Source organism: Myripristis murdjan, chromosome 1 (genome assembly GCF_902150065.1).
Source record: "Myripristis murdjan chromosome 1, fMyrMur1.1, whole genome shotgun sequence".
Taxonomy (NCBI): Eukaryota; Metazoa; Chordata; class Actinopteri; order Holocentriformes; family Holocentridae; genus Myripristis; species Myripristis murdjan.
The window spans coordinates 10,458,194-10,479,766 of record NC_043980.1 but is presented as its reverse complement, the minus strand read 5'-3'; the positions used below and the strand labels follow the sequence as shown (position 1 = coordinate 10,479,766).

The window sequence follows — 21,573 nt, the reverse complement described above, 5'->3', positions numbered from 1 at the left end:
TTAGCACACAGCACCCAGCTGCTCATAAAAAAATTCTACCAGAGATTTACGGCCACACTTCTGGTTACGTCTCTGCTGCTGCAGTCCAACACCACAGTAGCACAAAGATCAAGACATTTTATAGAGATGCATTCGCATGCATGTGCAGGCTTTGAAATACAAAGTGTACCTTTTATCAGTATAATCATACCTGTGCTACAGTTTTTCTTTGCTGTGTCCTGCCTCCCTAATCTTGAGCAAAGAAGCTGCACTGCAGTCACAATGGAAATTACATCCAAAGGGAGGTTTTTGGACACAGCAGATCCTTGTGTGTTGTTTTAAAAACCATGGAAAAAAAAAAAAAGTTGGTGAGATGTGAGCTGGAAGCTTTGAGTGCAGATTGCTGTTCGGCTGCATGAATCTTTGATGGGATTAAGAGACGGCACTCCATGCAGGTCCACTCACAAGACACTTTTTTCAGATATTCAACCCACTTCCTGATGCAGGAGGAGCTGGAACTGAGATGAACTAGGTCATTTCTGTCAGAGAGGTTTACCAAGACCTGATGCAGCGAGCCACATGAAACGCATCAAAAATGAAAAACAAAGCCTTGACTCTGGGCCTTCTTCACCTTTCGAGGCAGCTCGAGTAGTTACAGTCGAGCATCGGTAGTGATGAAACTGTACCAACGCGCCTGGTGTGTGTCTGTGGTCTGCAGGTGGAGGAGCTGAGGAGCCGACAGGAAGCAGAGAGGAAGAACCAGGAAGTGAGTCACAGCCAGAGGATGGAGGCGCTCAAACAGCAGTATGAGACTTCAGTACAGGGTATGTTAAAGAAAGTGATATTTCCATATTCCATATCTGCATGATTTACAGCGCTTATACTTTGAACTGTTTTCAGATTTGATGGCAGTTTGGAAATGAACTTTAGTGAAATAAAAGTAAATCAAAGCTAAAGATAACATTATCAAAGTTAATTTCTTAATTTTCATTCTTGATGCTAATTACTTGTCTTCGTGTGTGTGTGTGTGTGTGTGTGTGTTGATCCAGAGCTGAAGAGCACCCAGCAGACAGACCTGGAGAACCTGGAGAAAACGCTGAGGGAGACTGAAGCCTCTCTTTCTGTAAGGGACTTTTCTATATTCAAACATAAACAGCAGGTTTCAAAGGCTGATGTACAGCTTTTAATAAAAAGCATGAAAAATGTGATCATTCTCACAAAATGATTCAAAACCCAGCGGTCCTAGCACCACATAAAAACAGTAAAACTACTTAATACAGTGGGTTTTAACGATGTAGGCCTGCTTTTGAAACAGCAGCTGCATGTATTTGCTTTTCAGCCGTTTGCCAGATGCTCTTATCTTAATTTTTACTTTTTTTGTCGCAGTTGGGGTTGTAGGAAAATTAAAATGAGTCCCCAAATTATTCTGGGCGATTTAGGTGGAATCTGTTGGCTGTGTCGTGATACCACTCCTCAAGATTCCCTGCAATTTGATTTAACTTCTCTTTCTTATGAATAGAAAGATTTTGTCGAGCATGTCAGAATGTGATGCTGGGAGCCAAAAAGACCCTCCAAAAATGTGACCAAACTATCCTCCATTTGAATGCACTTTACCGTATTACCATAAAATCTGTTTTAGCTCCAAAAAAAAAAAAAAAAAAAAAAAAGTCTTGCTGGAGAAAAATGTTGACAGCCCCTGTTCGATTTACGAAGCTTGTGATGTGTCCTGTCTAACAAACCTGAGATAGAAAAATCATAAACTTTCACGATCCCTCTGACAGATTATATTTGTTGATCTTTTTTAAAAAGCAAACTCAAGACCTAACTTTTTAGCCTGGCTTTTAATTGAATTTTAGTTATAGCCTGTTTACCCCATTGGTTTATCTGTTTCATTTTTCTTCTTTTATTTTTTAGTTTTTCGTTTTAATTCCCTGCCTTTTATTTTCTGGTTTTACTCACTTCTGTACATGTCCTCTCTTTTAGTATTTTATTATTTTATCTTGCACTCCTAACCATTCATTTACTTTTTATCTACTGTTTGGAGTTTTATTTATTTATTTATTTATATTTTTTCCTTTTTCACATCTTACTTGTTTTATTAGTACTTTTATTTTTGGTATTTTGAGTTTTCTATATTTGTTATTGGTTTGTTATTTGTTATTAATCCTCTGGTGTATCCTCATTGCAAATTGATGAGATTTATGACAACTGTTCCTGTTTTTATTGTGGGTTTGTTGTTGTTGTTGTTGTTGTTGACTTGAATGTTTCCTCCCTGTCCCGCTCCCTCCAGGAGAAAATAGCAGACCTGTCGTCGGAGAAGGAGGCGCTGAACGAGAAGCTGACAGCTGAGGAGGAGAGGAGGAAACGGATCCTCAGCGACAAGAATCTGGTAAATAACATCAGAGTTGTTGATATTTGTTACCAAACACACTGCTGCCACCCTGAGCCCACACACACTCGGACAGGCCGTGAGAAACAGACGGGGAGGAGGCATGAATCATCCTCCGTCCTCCTCATGCCGGACTTCACCCCCACCTGTCAGGAAAAACAGCGAGCGGCAACATCTGACCAACAGTCTAGAGAGCTGGAAGCCGATAGATGGTGCTAACTTTAGATTCCCTTCCTCTCTTTTTTCTTCTTTTCCTCTCCAACTATAAAATGTATAATATAAGGATATGAAGAAGAGTAATCTAGAACTACAAAGTGAAAAAAATGTCAACTTTTGTTTTGCTTTTGTTTTCTTTCTTTTGTTTTTCTTTTATTCCAGTCATTTACCACACCAACTATGCCTCAGTCTCTGTTTGAGGTAATACTTGTCCCACTGTAGTACTGTATGTGCGCCTGTGATGTCAGGCAATGTCTTTGTGTTAAATCACTTGTTATGTGTTTGTCTTGCTTCACCAGAGAAACAAAAAAAACAAATCAAAACAAAGGAAGTTAGATTTCCCGAGGAAGACTTTGGTGCCAAATCCGGTGCACAAAGCATAGAGCAGAAAACAGGCTAAAGAAATCTGCATGGCCTGGTAATTCCTCGCCTGTAAGACAACAGAAAAGGCAGTAAAGAAAGTTGTCAGCCACCCTGGCTGCTTTCTACCGGCCCTCAAGAATGTTGCTGCTGCTTTTTCAGGTGAAGGCATGGAGCTCGTGCGTCTTTCTGACCTTACATGCACCCGTACCGTCAGCTAAAAGCTCCGCTGTGTGAAAGTAAGAGCGATGAACCGTCACAGAGGTGATGGAGGAGAGCCCAGATTTGTTTTTCTGCTGAACACGACCTCCCTCTGCTGGTGTGCAACAGCACAACTGTAACCAAGCAGGACATGGGTGACTGCACCAGGGTCACATGCCTGCAAGGGCATAGACAGTAATAATAATATTAAATATATATAGATATCACTTTTATAAACAATTACTACAAAGAGCAGCAGCAGATTCACCTTGCAGACAATGCACTCTCACTTTATCATTTATTTTATTTTTCAATTTGGGCATAGAATTAAACAATAAAGAATAAATATACAGTCATAAAATAAAATGCACAGGTGGGATGAAAAAAATCCAGTATATATGTTACAAATGTATGACACAGATTTACAAACACAAATAAATTTACCTCAGATATATCTAGTAGAGACACAACAGTGCGTGATTAAATCTTGAGATGTCTCATAAAAGTTATCCAACATTTTCCAGAGAGGCAGTAAGCTGTTTAAATGCGGTTTCAGATTATTTTTTAATATATTTTTATTTTCTATACTTGGAAATTGGATTTGTAAGGAACATCTCCTTGTATTGTGCAGCTCAGGAAATTTGTCCCCGATGGAGGGAGGAACCCAGTGAGCCATGTCAGGAGCCCAAGGCTGATAACGATATTCACTTGATCTGGAATCGGCTGCATCGCTCTTTATCTGCTGATTTACTTTGTAAATGTCCAGATGCTGTGATGAGAGCCACTTCCTGTCTGTCCCGGCTACATCCTCCTCTCTGCCGCCGCATTGACCCAGTTCCCCCACACACACACACACACACACATTAAAGTTTCATGTCGCCTGATGTGACTCTTTTTGTTTGTTTGTTTTGTCTTCTGTGTGGTGCGTGCAGAAAGACTCCCACACGGTGTATCTGGAGCAGGAGCTGGAGAGCCTGAAGGTGGTGCTGGAGATCAAGAACAACCAGCTGCACCAGAAGGAGAAGAAACTCATGGAGATGGACAAGCTGGTGAGAGAGCGAGGGGGCACGCACACACACACACACACACACACACACACACACACACACGCACGCACAAGACAACAGTGGCTTTTGTCGATCTTTTCTTCAGTGTCACAGTTTTTCAATTTAAATGCATTAAGACATCTGTGTTGAGGCTCTGGCCAACTGGGTTTCTGTAGGTTAGTAAGTACAACATCTGCAGGACTGAAGGCACATTACAAAGAACATTTAGCAAGAATCACCAGACATCCACTGGAAAGAAAAGGCCTCCAGTAGCTTAAAAGATCAGTTCTGGGATCCTAAGAATCGACATCCCATCTTTCAAATTAAGCTTGTGATTGATTGGAAAATCAATAGTTTAAGTCAATCCTTTTCGGCCTCTTTAAAAATCAGATCTAGTCCAGTGTGTTCTGCCGCTGATGGTCAAATGTTGGATTACATATTCATGGCTGAACTGATCAATATTACACTCTTTATTTATAACCTGAATTGATTCTAAGGAGACATTTTGATCAGATTCCTCACCACACACATTTTATCATCCTGAATTTGAGTGGAGAGTTTTCCTCTGATGGCAAGAATGTCTTTCAAGGGCTTTTACTCTGTGAGAAGAACACATTTATTTATATTTATATTTTCAGAATTCTTTTGGAGTGTGAAAATTGAAAATTTAAAAGCCTGTATCAAATCCCAAAATGCACCTACCCATGCCAACGCTAATCACCCAGATGGGCCCACCTGTACACACAGATACACTCTTACATAAATATGCATATGCACATACACAATATACATTTATGTTTACAAACATCTGAGAGACAGGCATCACTGGAAATTTGTGTTTCGCCAAGTACCACACATGCAAGTATTTAGCGTGTGTGTGTGTGTGTGTGTGTGTGTGCATTCGTGTTCCAGGTGGAGACGAATGTGAAGCTCGAGGAGTGTTTGAAGAAGGTCCAGCAGGAGAATGAGGACTACAAAGCCAGGATGGACAAACACGCTGCACTCTCCAAGTACGTACTCCTGTGTTTCTGTGTGTGTGTGTGTGTGTGTGTGTGTGTGTGTGTGTGTGTGAGTGACTCATCGCTCTGCAGAGGCTTCAGTTTCTCCATCTGCCCTCACAGCAGGGTCTCTCCTTCCTGTCTCTTCTGTATCTGACTTCTCCATCAGTATCCAGTGACAGTCACTCTGTTTTCTCCATCACACCCAGAAGAACTTCCTCCAGAATTTCCCTGGTTGGGATCAATAAAGTATATCTATCTATCTATCTGTCTATCTATCTAACTGTGTTTGGTCTCACCTGCCTGCAGTGTCACATGGGTGTTGTTTCACCACAGTGACAGCCTCACCTGGCAGTCTGACCTGTCCTGTTGTGGCTAACTCCACCCATCTAGCACTCCAAGGAGGTTTAAACAAACGCTAAGCAGGGCATGTGACTGCTGTGTAACCTGGTTTGGTCTCCATGTGTCTTTGTGAGCCTTTTTCTTGGTAATTCTCTCTTTTTCTCACTTAGACACATTGAACCAGCTGGCAGGCCATGCTGTCTGTCTGATTGTCATGCTGTCTGTCTGATAGTCTCTATATAGCTGTCTTTCTTGCTCTCTCATGCTTAGGATTAGGGTTAGGGTTGGTGTTAGGAAGTGCTGCCTACAACAAAAGGCACCAAGGGCCATTGCATCACCCAGCACTCCTCACTACAGCTCTGTGTCTCCCCCTGCAGGCAGCTGTCCAGCGAGCAGGCCGTGCTCCAGCAGACGCTGCAGAAGGAGTCCAAGGTCAACAAGCGTCTGTCCATGGAGAACGAGGAGCTGCTGTGGAAGCTGCACAACGGCGACCTGCTGGCGAGCCCCCGCCGCCTCTCACCCACCTCGCCCTTCCACTCGCCACGAAACTCTGCCTCCTTCCCCACCGCCGCCACCTTATCACCGAGATAACCCGACCACCAAACCACAACAGAGCCCCCCCTTCCTGCCCCTCACCCCGGTTCTCCTCGTCATCTCCTCTCCAGCCTCTCAAGGAACAAAGCTATTCCAAATACAGAGAGACTTCAGTCACTGCAGGAGCGCTCTGCTCTGGATCTTAATCTCATGACGAACTTGTACAATTTGAATAAAAAATAAATCACGTAGAGACACTTGCTCTGAGAGCGAAAAGACATTGCAGTGGCACTGATGCACTTACTTGTGAGCGTGGGACTGGCCTTGCTCTCTATCAGTCTCTCTGTCTGTCTACCAAACGCCTGACTCCAACAAACCATTCTTCTTTTTCTAAAGAAGGAAGATAAAACAGCAGGCACACCTCAGGGTCTGTACATAGCGTCTCACTCTCGTTTTGACTATCCCTACCTTTTTTGTTTTTTATTTTGTTTTATTGTATAGTATTTTTTTCCCCCAGCTCATCCTGTTCTTTAAAACCCTCTCATTTTAAAGAGGCGAGTGAGGAACAACCTTGAATATGCGGGGCATGCAGGCTTGTGGAAAGTAACTCAAAGTAACTTGTTTGGGTTTTGTCAAATCCTAAAATGACGGGTACCTCTTGTCGCATTGGCATGGATTCGTTCTCCTTCTCCCGTTCTTTTAAAGAGAATGTTTGTGTTATTTCCCCAAAGAGCGAAGCTCAATCACTTGATCCACTATGGACCTCTGGAGGAAGTGGATGAACTGCATGTCCTTATATGGGCAAACAGGAACAAATATTCAGAGTGTGCTGTTCAGAGTATATGAACCGTGTTGATTGATGAACTGTTGATCCTGTATCTGTTCCCCTTCGTAAGTTCCTGACAACTTCTACCTTAATCAGCAATGTGGAATGTAATCACCTTTGGATGCTGAGTCCGAGCAGGCCGACATCAGGCGGTTTGATAAGGGGGTTGGACTGGAAAATGATGTTTTACCTTAAATTTTCCCTTTAATCTTTGATTAAGAAAGAGCTCCCCCACACTCGATGAAATCCCTTTATGGAGACAAAGTAAAGGAGCTGAACTCGTGACAGATCAGATCTATTCCTAAATGAACTTTAGTCCTAAACAAATCAGTGTCTGACTTTGTTTTGGATTATACATTTAGGATTAAACAGTGAGGATTGCAGATATTTCCACAGAGTGATCATAAGTCCAAGACTGAGACTCATCTATGCCTGACAGAAACTGGCCTTTATGAATTTACTGAATCCAAAAAAAGGATCTTTATTGTTTGTCCTGATAAACCTCAGATGTACCCAGAATGCCTCAGCATACCATGTTCTGTTTTATTTTGAACATAGAATAAACACAATATGAGCTCAGATCATAAACACATTGTGTTTTATTGGAATATTAAAATACATACAATGCTTGAAAAAAAAAAAAAAATCTCTTCTCTTTTCCAATCCAGGAAAGGATTTGACTCTAAGCTGCAGTTCTGTTTAATTCTCCAAGGCTGTGTTTATCTAAATTTAGGCTTTCACTTGACACTTTTCCATGGCTTCCCTCTGTCTGCAGTCAACCAAGAAGTATTTGGAGAAGATGAGGACAATTTACCAGATGGAAACAAATCCGTGATCCATTAGGATGATTTAATCGCACAAGCCCAAAAATGTGCTTGTTTTTACTGATGTGACTAATTCAAACTTCTGAGAGCAGCAGCTTGTCTTCAGACTTTTTGAATGCTTTGAATCACGCTGCATTATCAGGCTGAAAAGACGACTGTTTTTACATTAAATCTTACTAATAGAGCAGCTTTAAAAAACAGTATTAATGCAGATGATCTTTCCTGCTCAATGCAAGAAACAGAGGGCAGAGGTTCAAATTAGATTCTTTCAATTATACAAAAAATCTTTACAGAATCAAGTCCATGAACACATTTAAACCTAAATCGGTGCACTCTGCAAATTTGCAGAATTAATTGAATATGAATAAATTGAGGCCATGGGTTTGGGTCTTCCCTTTATATCCTGGTTTCATAAATTGTCTCTAATCAATAAGAATTAAGCCAAATTAATGAGAATGGTTAAGGCAAAACAATAAAATTACAGACTTAGAAAAAAATACTCCAAAGTACAGGTAGTAGATGATTAAGCTTCTCAGTGTGTTACTGCTTTCAGCCTATCGGCCGTGGGGCAAATCGACGACGCCTCCGGCCATTTCAATCTGCTTACGTTGCCCTGGTAACAGACCGATGACCGGCGGCGGATGCTCGAGGTCGGCGGCTCGCACCATCATGACCACGGATTTGATGGAGTACCACCAGCCGTGCCAGGTGTACCACACCACGCCGTCCTCCGTCATCGCCTGGTACGGGCCTTTGTAATAATGACCGTTCGGGTTCCCTGACTCGCACCTGGGACGGAGGAGGAGGAGGAGACGGGATGAAGACAGGGAGACAAACTAGATGAGACGCCTCTAGTGGTTACATGCTCTGTCTGTATTCACTGCTTTAAAAAAAAAAAAAAAGTGATGAAACCCTAAATCCTTTTATGGCTGAAAAGCATTGTTGCACTGAACTCCACAGGTTGAAAGCTTTGAAAGCACTGAATGAGTAAAATTACATCACAAACTTCAATCAATAGATCCAAAAAAAAAAAAAAGAAATCTATTTTCTTCCTGGGTGTCATGCACCTGTAAAGCTTTAGGCATTTTGAATTGTTGCATTCTATCATTTCTTCATTGGAAAACTGAAATGCCAGGATATTATTTTATTTTAAAAGCAGATGTTGATGAAGGGTAAACCCGTAATAACTTGTTTTCAGAATAAAGCGAACCCAGTTTTTCAGCTGACATAATGCTTTCAGCCTTAAATGATATCTTAAATCACAAAACATACTATCAAACGGATGTAAATTATATGAAGATAGTGTATTTTAAGAGCCTGTTGGTGATCGCTGCCTGGAGCTCATGGTTTACCACCTTTTTATCACATATAACACTGCACTAAAGCAAAAAGCTCTTCCACACCATAATCCACTTGAAAAGTTGTTGCTAAATGTTGAATCTAATATGGAAACAACATTTGTTGTCCTGAAATGCCTTAATGCCAGCCTGGCTTTTCAGGTATAACCCACTTGCATTTGTTATGTTCTTGCTGCCCTAAAAATGACTAATTTTACAAAGTGGTGTCAAGGAAAAATGCCATCAAGATGTTTTTACACTCACTTTTGCACTATCGATATGACAAAGAAAAAAGTAACCAAGTTCTCACAGCCAGTAGAAAGTGGACTAGATCTGATTTTTTTTCCTCAAATGTGACACTGATCTGATTTTTTTTATTCCAGTGTGAGCAGCCAGAACACACACTGAATGTGACATGTACAATTCGAATTCGGGCCACTTTCATATGTGGCCCCAGTTCAGATACGGATCTGATTCCTCCTGATGCGATGCTGTTTGAACGCTCAGATCACACATTTATTCTCCCACTGAGCACGATAACATCTGTCGGAGCAAGAAAATACACTGATTGTCAGCAGTGGTGGTCAAAACAAAACAATCAAAGCCTGCACCTCTATTTTATTGATTGTGATGTGTAAATGCGGGGTCATGGTGCGGATCTGTTCACACACATACGAAGATGAATATGAGCAGTCAAGGCAAAAAGATCAGATGTGAGAAAAAAAAAAAAGCAGGATCTGGCCTTTGCCACATTCAGCCACTGTGTGCTTCTCACCTGCTGAACCACCAGCCTGATTTGTCGTGTCTGATACACCTGGGGGCGCCGTTTCCACTGTTGTCATTTGGGTGGTCATAGGTGCTGAATTTGACCCCGTCTGACCTGGACCCCGGCCCGGTCCATCTCTGGCCCTTCAAAGGGCCATGAGCCTCAGCCAGAGCATCTCCCGCATTTCCGGAGTATTCTCCCAAATGGAGCCGGTACTGGTCCTTAGAGAAGAGAGACGGGCAGTGAAAGAGCTTTAATGATGTTATTACGTTACTGAAGAGGATTTTACACACTTACATTTCAAATGTTCAGATCACACACACATCCTGAATCACTTAGAGTATGTTCTAAAATAGAAAAAAAACTCAATGGAGAGTGCAAAGGTCAGGGTCCTGGTATTCCTGTGACCACAAACCGATCATGTCTAACACAAAGGGGACAGCTTTTAAAAGATAAATCCATCTAATTTCAACCTAGGCCCTGTTATTTCCCCACTTCCCATCACAACAATTAATTCTGACTAAAAATGTACGAGACTGTCATGTTTAATAACAGGAGAAACTGAGAGGTGGGGATAGGTCCAAGATGTAGGGATGATGGGTTAAAAAAAGGAGGGAGAATGTAAGGAATAAAAAGAGGAAAGACAAAGAAGAAGCAGGGATGGAGAGATGAAGTGGGAAGATGAAAAGAGGAGAATGATAAGGAGAGATGGAGAACAGCTGGGACAGAAACAGAGAGCCAGACGTTCCCATAATCATGACAGAGTTCACAAAAGACAAAAGAAATATCATGTAGCCTAAATACAGCCAAGTACTGTTGTGAGAAAAGAGCGGAAAAGAGATAGAGAACGAGAGAGTTGAAGAATGCGATTGCTTCGAGGGAAGAGAAGACATGCAGGGATTGTGATCAGCTACACCACAGAGATAAACATTAAATAATGTCATCCAATACTGAGTCGTCAAACCTTAATTTTAAATTCTGGAAAAACCAATGGGGGTGAGATGATCAAAAGCCATTTTTTTCTGATACAAGTAAAATAATCTGCCTCATTGTGCCTGGAGGAACTATTTCACACCACTGGCAGAATTTTTCACTTGTTTTAAGAAAAATAAAGGAAACAAGTTGGCTATTTAAATACTATGAGAAGCCCATGAAGGGGTCAAGATTTCTTCAGTTTTTCCCCTGTTCCTTGCCCACCATGAGGATTAAGTCTCGAGACTGTAAACTGTGATTTGCGGCTCTAAATGAACTTGAACTTGAGAACATGGTGGTGAGGGGATTTTGCTGGCTCTTTTCAAGTGTGATTTGCAAATGATCTGCAAAGACTGGCTCGCACATCGTCTGTTCAGGGCCAAAGAAGACTTCCAATCTGATTATGAGACCACTTGACTTGTTAAAATGCATTTCTTCCCCCCGGTGCAGCTCATCGTGCAGTACCTTTTCATCGTCCACTTTAAAGTTCTTGTACTCTGCATATCGCTGCTTGCCCTCAAAGTCCTCCATGTCAACCCTCAGGTCGTAGTTTCCTAGAAAACACTGAGTTAAAGCAGCAGCTGGGTGCCAAAATGGCTACTGTGTGTGAGATATGTCAAGAGCAGCTCTGTAATCAACAATAAAATGATCGAATGCAAAGTGGCACAAATGGAAGTCAGCTAAAAAGTCAGAGATAGCAACTACTGATCTGCACACAATCCCATAAATTCTTGCAAATCACCCAAAAGACATTCACTCACACACACACACACACACACAAATGCACCTTGCGAGGTAATGCGATGTATAGCATCATTTCCAAGCCAGAATTCCCCATCAGGGGAGTGGAGGTCTCCAAATCCATGCTTGTACTCCACCCATGCCCTGTGAATACACCACACAGTACACACATTACACATTACACACACACACACACACACACTTTCTCTGTCTCCATCTCTCTCTCTCTCAGACCTGTCGAAGCTCTCTTTGCCGTCTCTCCTCCTCTGGAAGACGGTCCATCCTCCTCCATTGTTCATGTCGCAGTAGACGCTCAGAGCCGTGGGAGAGCCATCTGGACGAATCACATACAGGCCACTGGCCACGTTTCCATCTGCAAACACCTCCGAGCAGTCTGCACACACACATGCACATGCACACACACATCAATGTCCAAACCTTATTCAGTCACTTCAGTGGGTGACTTGGGATGTTCCTGACACAAAAAGTAATGACACTAAACATCCAAAACAAAATTTCTATTTAGGTGACGTTCCCATTAAGTGAACAGAGTAAACTCACCTTGTTCAGCTTGGCATGCAGATTATGGTTTGCAGTTTACAGCTTACAGTTTACAGATTACAGTTTACAGTTTACAGTGAGAACCATGTGCTGCCCGCCACCGACTAACTCAAACTGATCACATCTCATGTAATCAATACACCCGATGCTCATCTGTACTCATCAATAACTCATAAAACAATACTGCCCCTAGAGGTCAAACAAAGCAGTGCATATAAATAGCTCCTACAACCAAGATGTATCAAGGTTAGCTGGGAACTTTTAGTTGGCATTATGTTGCTAGTAACTGCAGCAAAAGTGAATTAAAAACCCAAATCAACAGAATTTGCTGCCATGACTGAAGGCTGTGTGCTGACAGCGCTGTGGCAGTGGGGAGTTCCTGAGTAGTATTTATAACTGAATGATGATGTGAACAGATACACTCCTGTTGGAGGCATACAGGAGAAACACACGAACAAACACACACACACACACACACACCTCTGTGCGGGCTGTCCAGGTGTGTGTTGGGTATGTGCTGCAGCTGCTGGGCCTGGCTGCTGTGGAGCTGCTGGATGTAGCGGTGCTGGTCGTCGATCACTGCCTTCAGTCCCTGGATCTCTGCCTCCAGGCGGCCCACTGTCTCCTCACATGGCACCGGGGCCTATACACACACACACACACACACACACACACACACACATACACACAAAGTCATCAAACCCCCTATGACTGGACCAAAATTAGTAAAGAGTCTGGTTTCAACTGCAGTTGGCCTTAAAAAAAAAAAAAAAAAAAAAAAACACCAGCCGTGCCATAAACTCATGAAACAAAAGTGAAGAAGTCACTACAACTCATTTTGTTCTCAGTATAATTCCTATAATATTCCTGCCTATGTGATCATCAGTGGTTGTCTTTGAATAGCTGTGTGAGATTTTATCTTCTCTTGTTTGGTTTGTAGCATCCCTTCATGTTTCATTTTCATTTTAAGACCATGGTAACTGTTGCAAAGGAGGAAATTATATTTAGTAAAGGCCACTGCTGCACTTCTCACACGTTGCTCTGGGTAAGTGAATTGTTAAATGGCAAAAATGCAAATAACAGTTGTCATGTGAAAACCTGGGAAACACAATATTAGTGATGTTAATGTTTTCACTTCAGCTGATCGACACTGGATGAGAGAAATCTTCTCTCACTGGGTTCATAAAATCATTTCAAACTTCAAATGACATAAACTCTGAAATGCATTGTGGGAAATGTCAGCACAAGGCTGCTTCTCTTGCCTATTGATTTTGGAGATGCAAGAATTTCATCAGGCATGTAATCTACAGCAGCTTGACAGGCACACACACACACACACACACACACAAAATGAACAAACAAAACTCTACAGAACAAAATGAACAACACACAGTTGGAGATTCATTCAGCTGATTTGATCAAATGAGAGAATTTCAGTCTCTCACTGAAGTTTAAATGTAAGAAAACACAAATTGCTCCTTTAATCCAACCTGCTGCTGTAATTTAAACCTGCATGAGTTAAAACCCACCTCACAACTTGTGTGTTACCCCCCCACAGAAAATCTTTCCTGGCTCTAATTGCATTAAAAAAAATATAAAATCATAATATAGTATTTGATGCAAATACTAGTAAAGTATTTCTTACCGCCAGACAGGCAGACAGATGCAGAAAAATGGCCACTGACGTCCTCAGCGTTCTCATGATGCAAATGTGTGATAAAGTGATGAGCGAGTGAAAGACACAGATGAAGTGTTGAACCTCAGTTGGTTGTTGATTTTCCTCTGCAGGCCTGGAGACGCTGCTGAGCTGCTCCCAGTCTGAGGCTGTGGGACTGAGCCTCCATCTAGTGGTTTCTGATCAAATGCTCCCTCCATGTAAAACCGGCAGGAGTATTTCATATTAGTACATTTAAACTATATGTGTTGTACATATTTGCCACTTATTAGCCTGTTGTGAATGCACATCACTTGTTATGAAGCCAATTTAAGATTGTGGAGATATTTTAGGTAATTTAACATATTTTTTGAACAATTAACCCTCATGTTACCTTCAAATTTACTAACACTTTTTTTTTTTTTAAATCAATTGTGGTCTATTTGACCCCAGCAATTTAAACCTCCAGAAAATGATTATAATAAAAATGACCAGGTGTTCATCTGTGTCTTTCACTCCCTCATCACTTTATCAGACATTTGCATCATGAGAACGCTGAGGACATCAGTGGCCATTTTTCTGCGTCCGTCTGCCTGAAATAACTCCTACTCTCACAAATATTTACATTAAATGCTATATTATGATTTTATATATAATTACACACATATACACACATATACACACAAGTTGTCAGGTGGGTTTGATTATTTACATATTTATTCATGTTTTTCAGCCTGTTAGGGTTTATTCTTTTATTTTCTTACTTGTTTAGTTTTAATATCTAACCTTTTATTGGTTGGTTATTGGTATTTTATTTATTTTATTAACATTTAATTTTGCTGGCGTGTGTGTGTGTGTAATATGTGTACTGTGTGGTGTAAGATCATGATGGTGAAGTTTGCTTCTAAATTGTGCTTTCCAATTGAAACTTTTTTTTTTAAAACCGTCTGATGTGAATGAGGAACCACAAAACAGAGACCATCTCCAACCTCGAGGTCATTTTCTCGAAGCGATGGGAAGAGATCTTGATTCAGGACAAAAGCTCTCATTGTGAGGAGGATTTTTTATTATTCTTATTAATCTTATTATTCTTATTCTTATTATTCTTATGTTTTTAAGATGATTGCAAAGACAAAACAATTAAATTAAAGGTGATTTGGCAGAGCCCACAAGTCAGTCATCTGGTAAAATCTGTGGTAGGTTCAGACTGGTGAGGCTGTGGGGAGAGACTGAGATCTCAGTGGGAGTTAAACGACAGCCCCTTTCTTCTGCTCCTCCTTCATTTTCTTCTTCTCGGCTTTTCTGAGGGCCTTCTCTCTCTGTTTCTCTCTCCACTGCTCCTCCTTCACCCGTCTTTTCTCCTCCTGTTGCAGCAGCGTCTTCCTCTTTCTCTGCTGATGCTCCACATCTTCTGGGCAGCCTTCCACTGCAGGAACAAGTGGACAGGTTAGTTTGGAGTCTGCCTGTAAAAATGAACTGCAGTGTAGCTGAGGCAGACGGTGCTGACACTGTGCTGCCTTCAGGTGTTTTGCTGAGTGAGCTGACGGACTCACCTTCACAGCTGCAGCAGATCCTGTGCTCTTTCTTAAAGGTGCTGGCAATCTTCTTCAGGTTGTTCTCCTTCTGTCTGTTGAAGTTCCAGGCCTTGAGCTTTGCCTTGAAACCCAGTTTGACCTCCAGCTCTTGATCTGCTGTGGCTGCTGCCTCCTTTTCTCTCTCAGCTCTTTCTTTCTCTTCTTGTGCTTTCTTTTCTGCCTCTCTCTCGGCTCTTTCTGTCTCTTCTTGTGCTTTCTTTTCTGCCTCTCTCTTGGCTCTTTCTCTCTCTTTGGCCTCTCTCCACCTCTGCTCTGCCTCTCTGGCCTCCTTCTCCATCTCCTGTCTTTTGATCTTCTTCATTTCGGCCTCTTTTTTCTTCCTCTGCTCTCGCTCTCTCTCCTCCTCTTTCTCCCTTTCTTTCATCAGCCTGAACTTCTCCTCCCGCTCCTCCTTCTTCCTCTTCATCTCCTGGGCTTTCTGAATGTGAGGAGGACATTCGATCATCCACAGCCTTCGTCTTTTAAGCGCTTCTTTTATCCGTTCCCGTTGACGGTTCAGTCTCTCCTGGAAGAGCTGGGGATCCACGGCTGTTGTTGCAACTTGTGGAAGGTGTGGAGGAACCAGCAGCAGAGACTCGGTCTGCTGCTGGTGGGCTTGTGTAAAAAGTGATGAGGAAGAGGAGCCTGTCCCCTTCCTCATGTCAGTGTTTTTCTGGTCCAACGACATGCTTGTCAGTGTTCCTGAGGTGCAGTTATAAAAGTGATCCAGAGCCCAGTGGACCTTCATGTGCACTGCCTCATGATGCTGATGTCATAAAGAACAATGGAGCTGCGTGCTGATTCTCAGTTGTGATGGGAATTCTGAAAGCAGCCTGTCAGTCTCATGTGGAGCCGACCAGCGGGAACCAACTCCCATCAGGACAAGTCATTCACTGTTATCATGTAAACACTTTTTCTTTAGTGTAGAGAATTACAGCAACATCTGAGTTTGTATCAGAAAACACAATCAGGCACCCAATGTGACTGTCCTTTCCCCATCTTAACCATTACCTTTCCCAAACTTAAGCCATTACCTTTTCCTAACCTTAACAAAACCCTTTCCTAACCTTAACCAAGTAGCTCATGAAGGGTAAGCAAACGAAAGCTAACAAAAGTGGCTGAAGCTAACATTTGATTAGTTTAGACAGACGATGATAGGTATAGATGATGATGACCTTGTTACCCACTGGAAGGTGCAGTAGGGACCTACTAACCCAAACCTGTGGGGGGATTATGGCTGATCACGTCCATTCAAAGATAACAGTCATAGCAGGTGGATCATAAAATAAATAAATAAATAAAAATCATCTGTGTCTGAAGTTCAAATTTGGCATGACCTCTCCTGTTTAATTTTGTGGTTAAAGCAAAGATTAAGGTTAATAAACAACTTTTTTATGTTGCAGTTTTCCTAGTTTATGAAAAAAGTGATGAAATGATCCATTGCAAGCCGACAAGAAGGTTTTTAGGGAGTCCCACTGCAAAAGATGTAATTACATGTATATAACCTACATTTGTCAATACATGGATAAGGTCATTCAGATATATATGTACATAATCCATATTTAACCCACCTTTCATTTTTTTTCTTAGTAATCTTCTTGAAAATAACAACAACAACAACAACAATAATAATAATGATAAAAACAATAAATCCTCCTCACAATGAGAGCTTTTGTCCTGAATCAAGATCTCTTCCCATCAAAGAGAGAAAAGGACCTCAAGGTTGGAGATGTCTCTGTTTTGTGATTTCTCATTCACATCAGAGGTTTTAAAATTTAAGTTTAAATTAGAAACCACAATTTACAAGCAAACTTCACCTTCATGAACTTTTTCCAAGGAGAGGAAATGGTCATTTTAATATAATTTATAAAGCAACACCACACCACCAACACACCCCATTGTTAAAATGGTAAATGGACCGCATGTCTAGTCTACTGATCACTACAAACGCTTTACAGTGTTTGCCTCACATTCACACACACTGATTAGATGTCAGAGGCTACCATGCAAGGTGTCAAGCTGTCCATCAGGAGGGGTGAAGGGTTCAGTATCTTGCTCAAGGACACTTCAACACACTCTGGAGGAGCTAGGGATCAAATCGGGAACCCTCTGATTACCAGACAAATGCTCTACCCCCTGAGCCACGCCGCCCATCAAGGAGAAGGTTGTGCTTCAGCAGTGATATCCAGCATTCAGAAAGTGTAAAAACATCAAGATTCATCAAGTCAGAGAGGACAAGATATTTACATCTCACCAGTTGACATCACAGTAGAAAACAATTAGACATTTTGGAGCACAGAGCCTTCATTAGAGCGTTTAAGGTTAACATGAGGTGATATATACACAAGGACAGAGAGCATGCTCAGCTGGGGGCTGAACCCAGTTACACAAAAGCACTAATACATGAGAGGGTGTGATCAGTTGCTGATTGGTCACAGCTGTACCATGCTGCCACATGTTCAGACATTTGTGTTCTGACATCTTTTTTTTTTTTTTTTGTCTTCTTCCTCTTTTCATTATTTTGTTAAATCATTACATCAAAAAATCTACAGCTTTTAATATCTAGGCCTACACAAGACATAACAAAATATAATATATAATCTAGTATTATCATAATTCTCATATTTGTGATATTCTTTGTCTTCTTAATCATCTCACAAGTTACTTGATTTGTCTCTGGATTTTACATAGGCCTGCTTCACATTTCTGTTATTTTAGTCGATGCCCTTCATATTTAGGCTATACAACTTCAGGATTTGAAAGATTAATGAGTAGGCTAGTTTTACCACAACGTCTGCTGCAGCTATTGTTACCACGACTACTATCACTAACTACAACTGAGAGTCTCTCTCAAACATCCATGGTCTATTACATAATGAATATACATTTTATCGCGGGTTGGCATCATATTTATATCCTCATATTTATGCCTGGTTACCAGGGACGGTTTTTGCTATGGGCAATGTGGGCAACCGCCCAGGGCGCAATCTACTTGGGGGCGCACAAGCGCCGTCCAAAAAAAAAAAAAAAAAAAGTGCGTCCGCAAAAAAAAAAAAAAAAAAAAAAAAAAAAAAAAAAAAAAAAAATCGTTTCTAGACTAATATCGCTCATTTCCATGTCAAGTTGGTGCAGTGGGCGCTGAGGCGCCCCTACTATCACGTCAACTTGCTGCTGAGAGTCATGTATACAGGTCGCGTGTGTCAGAAGAAAAGGCAAGGGGGAGGGGGGCGCGGGGGATCAACTTGCGACTGCAGAGGCTGTGCGCAGGTTGTGAGTCTCAGGAAAAGCAAAGGGGAGGGGGGCGGGGGATAGACTAACCTCTGATATGAAAGATCCCAGGCCAAACAACACAAACTGCTGCTTCCAAATAAATTGTATTCCATTCATAAAATTAATATAGACCCCTTATAGCTACATGTAATTTATTGGGTTATGTGAAAATGCCAAACAACAACAACAACAAAAAGTCAATGGAGTATCATGGACAAAAGGCCAAAAAAAAAACATCAGGTGCCCAGTTCAGAAAGAGAAGGAGGGAAGAAGAGGAGAAACGTTCAAAAGATAAAGGTATGCAAGTCTCTATGCGTGACGTTAATTGTGCATGTAATGAAACAGTAGCCTATACCCTATTTATTAGCCTCTTGCTAATATGTTGCCACTTAGCCACAGAAGTTTTTTTTTTTTTTTTGGTTTTTAGTTTTGCTGAACTAGCAACTATTAGAATTTTAGGCATCATGTCATGGAATTAATTTCACCCATAGGCTAGTTTGTGTTTGCAACACAACAAGTGCAAGTTCACATTGGCCTGTTAGTCTGTGGATTTGGTAAACAATACGTCCTGACTGTGGAATTTTTAATTTTTTTGCTATACGTGGGTCTATGGTAACCTAAATAACGTCCTATACACTGACATGACATTTTGTAAGCTATATGTGATATGCTTTATGAGTAATTTCTAGTGTGTTATTCTTAGTTAATAGGATGTTAACAAATGATAGGCCTGATGTGGTGGGGGATGGTTCGCCCAGGGCGCAAAACTAGCCAGGACCGCCTCTGCTGGTTACAGTTGAGGGACGTGATTGACGGTAAAAGTAAATAGGATTTCAGGTTATAATGTCACTTTTAATTGCTTATTACTATTCGAAACAACTTTATTATTTATTCTCAGGGGGACTGTGAATTTGTGTAAAAATATGGATGCATTGTGGTCACAGTAAGAGACCGCAACGAACTCGGGTCGAACGGGATTCGATCAGAAGATCTCAGGTATATGATGGGCGATTTTTGGCAGCCTTACATCGACTAATGCGGCTGGCCTCAGCCCACAGGATCACCCCTAAGAAGGTTGGACTACACCCGAAAATGCTCATTTTAAGACTACAAAATTACCCATGTCTCAGCTTTTTATTGGATTATGCCACGACTGGTGTTTGTCTTGCTGCATGGGCTCCTCAAAAGATAATTTGGCAAATAGAAAAACTTGGGTGAGTAGCTAAAACTGTGGTTAGAATACTATCACTGACTGACTTCAGATTAGACTTTTGGCAGCTAGAACAATTTGGTTTGTGTGGTTTTAGCCGCATTTCTTAAAAACGCTTTACTTTATAAACACACAAACAAACTGCACTTAACGTTATGTTGTAGCCATGTGTTCATTTTATTGTCAGACCAGCCGCAAGTCCCACCTCCAACGTTCACAAAATAAATTTTAAGTTAGGCAATAACCCAAATTTGTTTAAGAATATTTGTCTAAACAGATGTTCCGAACATTTTTTCCAACAGATTTTGATTCAGCAGTGTGCGGTTTACGTTTAAGATTTTATTTTATTTTATTTTATTTTATTGTTTAATCCTGCTGTCGTATCTGTAAATCTGTATTTTGCATATGAATATACACCTATTTTATTTGAACACTGCTTACTCATCAAATAGGAAAAAAAATCAAACGTTTCATTTTAATACCTTTCACCTTTTAATACCAAACAACTTTATAAACTATTACTTGTCGATGCCTCCGTTGTAACTTTGAACAAACAGCGCTTATCTCACAAAAGCGATAAGATTTTGTGTGTGCGGATCGCTGGCCAGCCGTGTGTGTTGTAAAACACACAGGTGAGGTCAACTCAGTTCACGATTCGATCGGGCAAAAAGTGCGACTCCGGTGGGACTCGAACCCACAACCTTTGAATCACATCTCAAGTGCTTGACTAGAAGTCCAATGCGCTATCCATTGCGCCACGGAGCCACCTGTTGATGAATCGTGCGTTAGCCTTAATAACGTTTATTAAGCGTTAATTACTGTTCACTTATCCTATAAGTATGAAATGAGTTGTTTGTTATAGTTAACACAACACCGCACCGTAAAGCGAGTTACAATGGACTGACACTGTAATAACTAAATGATGTTAGAGCTTGTGTTGGCTTTATGTGAGCTTTGTATGGGAGCTAACGTTAGCCTCCAGCGTCGGGAGCATCCAAACTGAACGGGCAGTCCGACGAGCGGCTCTGTTTTTTTATGGTCGGAAGAGTTAAACTCAACGTTAGCTACAACCAATAACTCAGCACAAGCGCACACGATACCGGTGTTTTTAAGTGTAGTTAGATTTGCTGTGATTTTTACACAAGTATTTCCGTCTACTGTGGCTGTGTCTCTGTCACTAACCCACTATCATCCTCCGTTAGTTAGCCGTCTGGTCGGTTAACGTCACCGCTTTGCTTTAGCTGTTGCTAGGTTCCGTTAGCTCGCTCTAGCTAACTAAGCTAATACTGAGGCTAACGTATGGTGCAGCACATTAACGTTAAATAATTCGGCAAAACTGCGTTAAGTCAATTCTTTCTGTAACTAAAGAACCAAGTTGATGTGTGTTAGAGAAGCCTATAGAAAAATCAATTGGTGTGTAGTGACCTTTATTTGTTTTTTTTATACCTTAGTTAGCCCAAATGTGTTTTAGCTGGCTAACGTTGGTTTTGTCGATGATAAATGTAACCGTCGGGCTAATGTTGTTTTGATGCTAGCTTAGCTAACACGACCGTTACAGCTATACTAAACTATAATATACTATAAAATCATTTAAGTAGAATGACCATAGCAATTGAAATGTACATGCTAAAAGCTTCTCTGTCAGAGCCCGGATAGCTCAGTCGGTAGAGCATCAGACTTTTAATCTGAGGGTCCAGGGTTCAAGTCCCTGTTCGGGCGATAGTGTTTTTGCAAAGCTAAAAATTTCGACTGTGTTTTTAGGACGCAACTGAG

The 21,573-nt window shown here is 41.3% G+C and overlaps 2 protein-coding genes and 2 non-coding genes across 6 annotated transcripts in view; 2 read left to right on the top strand and 2 right to left on the bottom strand.

Annotated features, from left to right (window-relative positions):
- mtus1b (microtubule associated tumor suppressor 1b) overlaps positions 1-7,470 on the top strand; it is a 113,291-nt gene extending 105,821 nt beyond the window's left edge. For 2 of the 3 annotated variants that reach the window (XM_030052954.1, XM_030052962.1), the window contains exons 13-18: positions 698-803; positions 1,029-1,102; positions 2,270-2,368; positions 4,078-4,194; positions 5,104-5,201; positions 5,909-6,122. In XM_030052954.1, the coding sequence (XP_029908814.1) occupies positions 698-803; positions 1,029-1,102; positions 2,270-2,368; positions 4,078-4,194; positions 5,104-5,201; positions 5,909-6,122 (708 nt within the window). Of the gene's footprint in view, positions 1-697; positions 804-1,028; positions 1,103-2,269; positions 2,369-4,077; positions 4,195-5,103; positions 5,202-5,908 lie in introns of all 3 variants that reach the window. The other variant, XM_030052971.1, reaches the window with a different exon arrangement.
- LOC115360234 (fibrinogen-like protein 1) lies at positions 7,411-13,837 on the bottom strand. The gene is made up of 7 exons (XM_030052984.1): positions 13,738-13,837; positions 12,573-12,735; positions 11,766-11,925; positions 11,578-11,675; positions 11,256-11,344; positions 9,828-10,039; positions 7,411-8,504 (listed from the first exon to the last, which is right to left on the bottom strand). The coding sequence occupies exons 1-7, from the start codon at positions 13,792-13,794 to the stop codon at positions 8,270-8,272; spliced, it is 1,014 nt and encodes a 337-aa protein (XP_029908844.1). The 5' UTR covers positions 13,795-13,837; the 3' UTR covers positions 7,411-8,269.
- A 6,636-nt stretch (positions 13,838-20,473) lies between these two features.
- On the bottom strand, positions 20,474-20,565 carry trnar-ucu (transfer RNA arginine (anticodon UCU)). The gene is given in 2 exon segments: positions 20,474-20,509; positions 20,529-20,565. It is a non-coding gene; the product is annotated as a tRNA-Arg (tRNA).
- An 881-nt stretch (positions 20,566-21,446) lies between these two features.
- trnak-uuu (transfer RNA lysine (anticodon UUU)) lies at positions 21,447-21,519 on the top strand. The gene has a single exon. It is a non-coding gene; the product is annotated as a tRNA-Lys (tRNA).
- Positions 21,520-21,573: the final 54 nt, after the last annotated feature.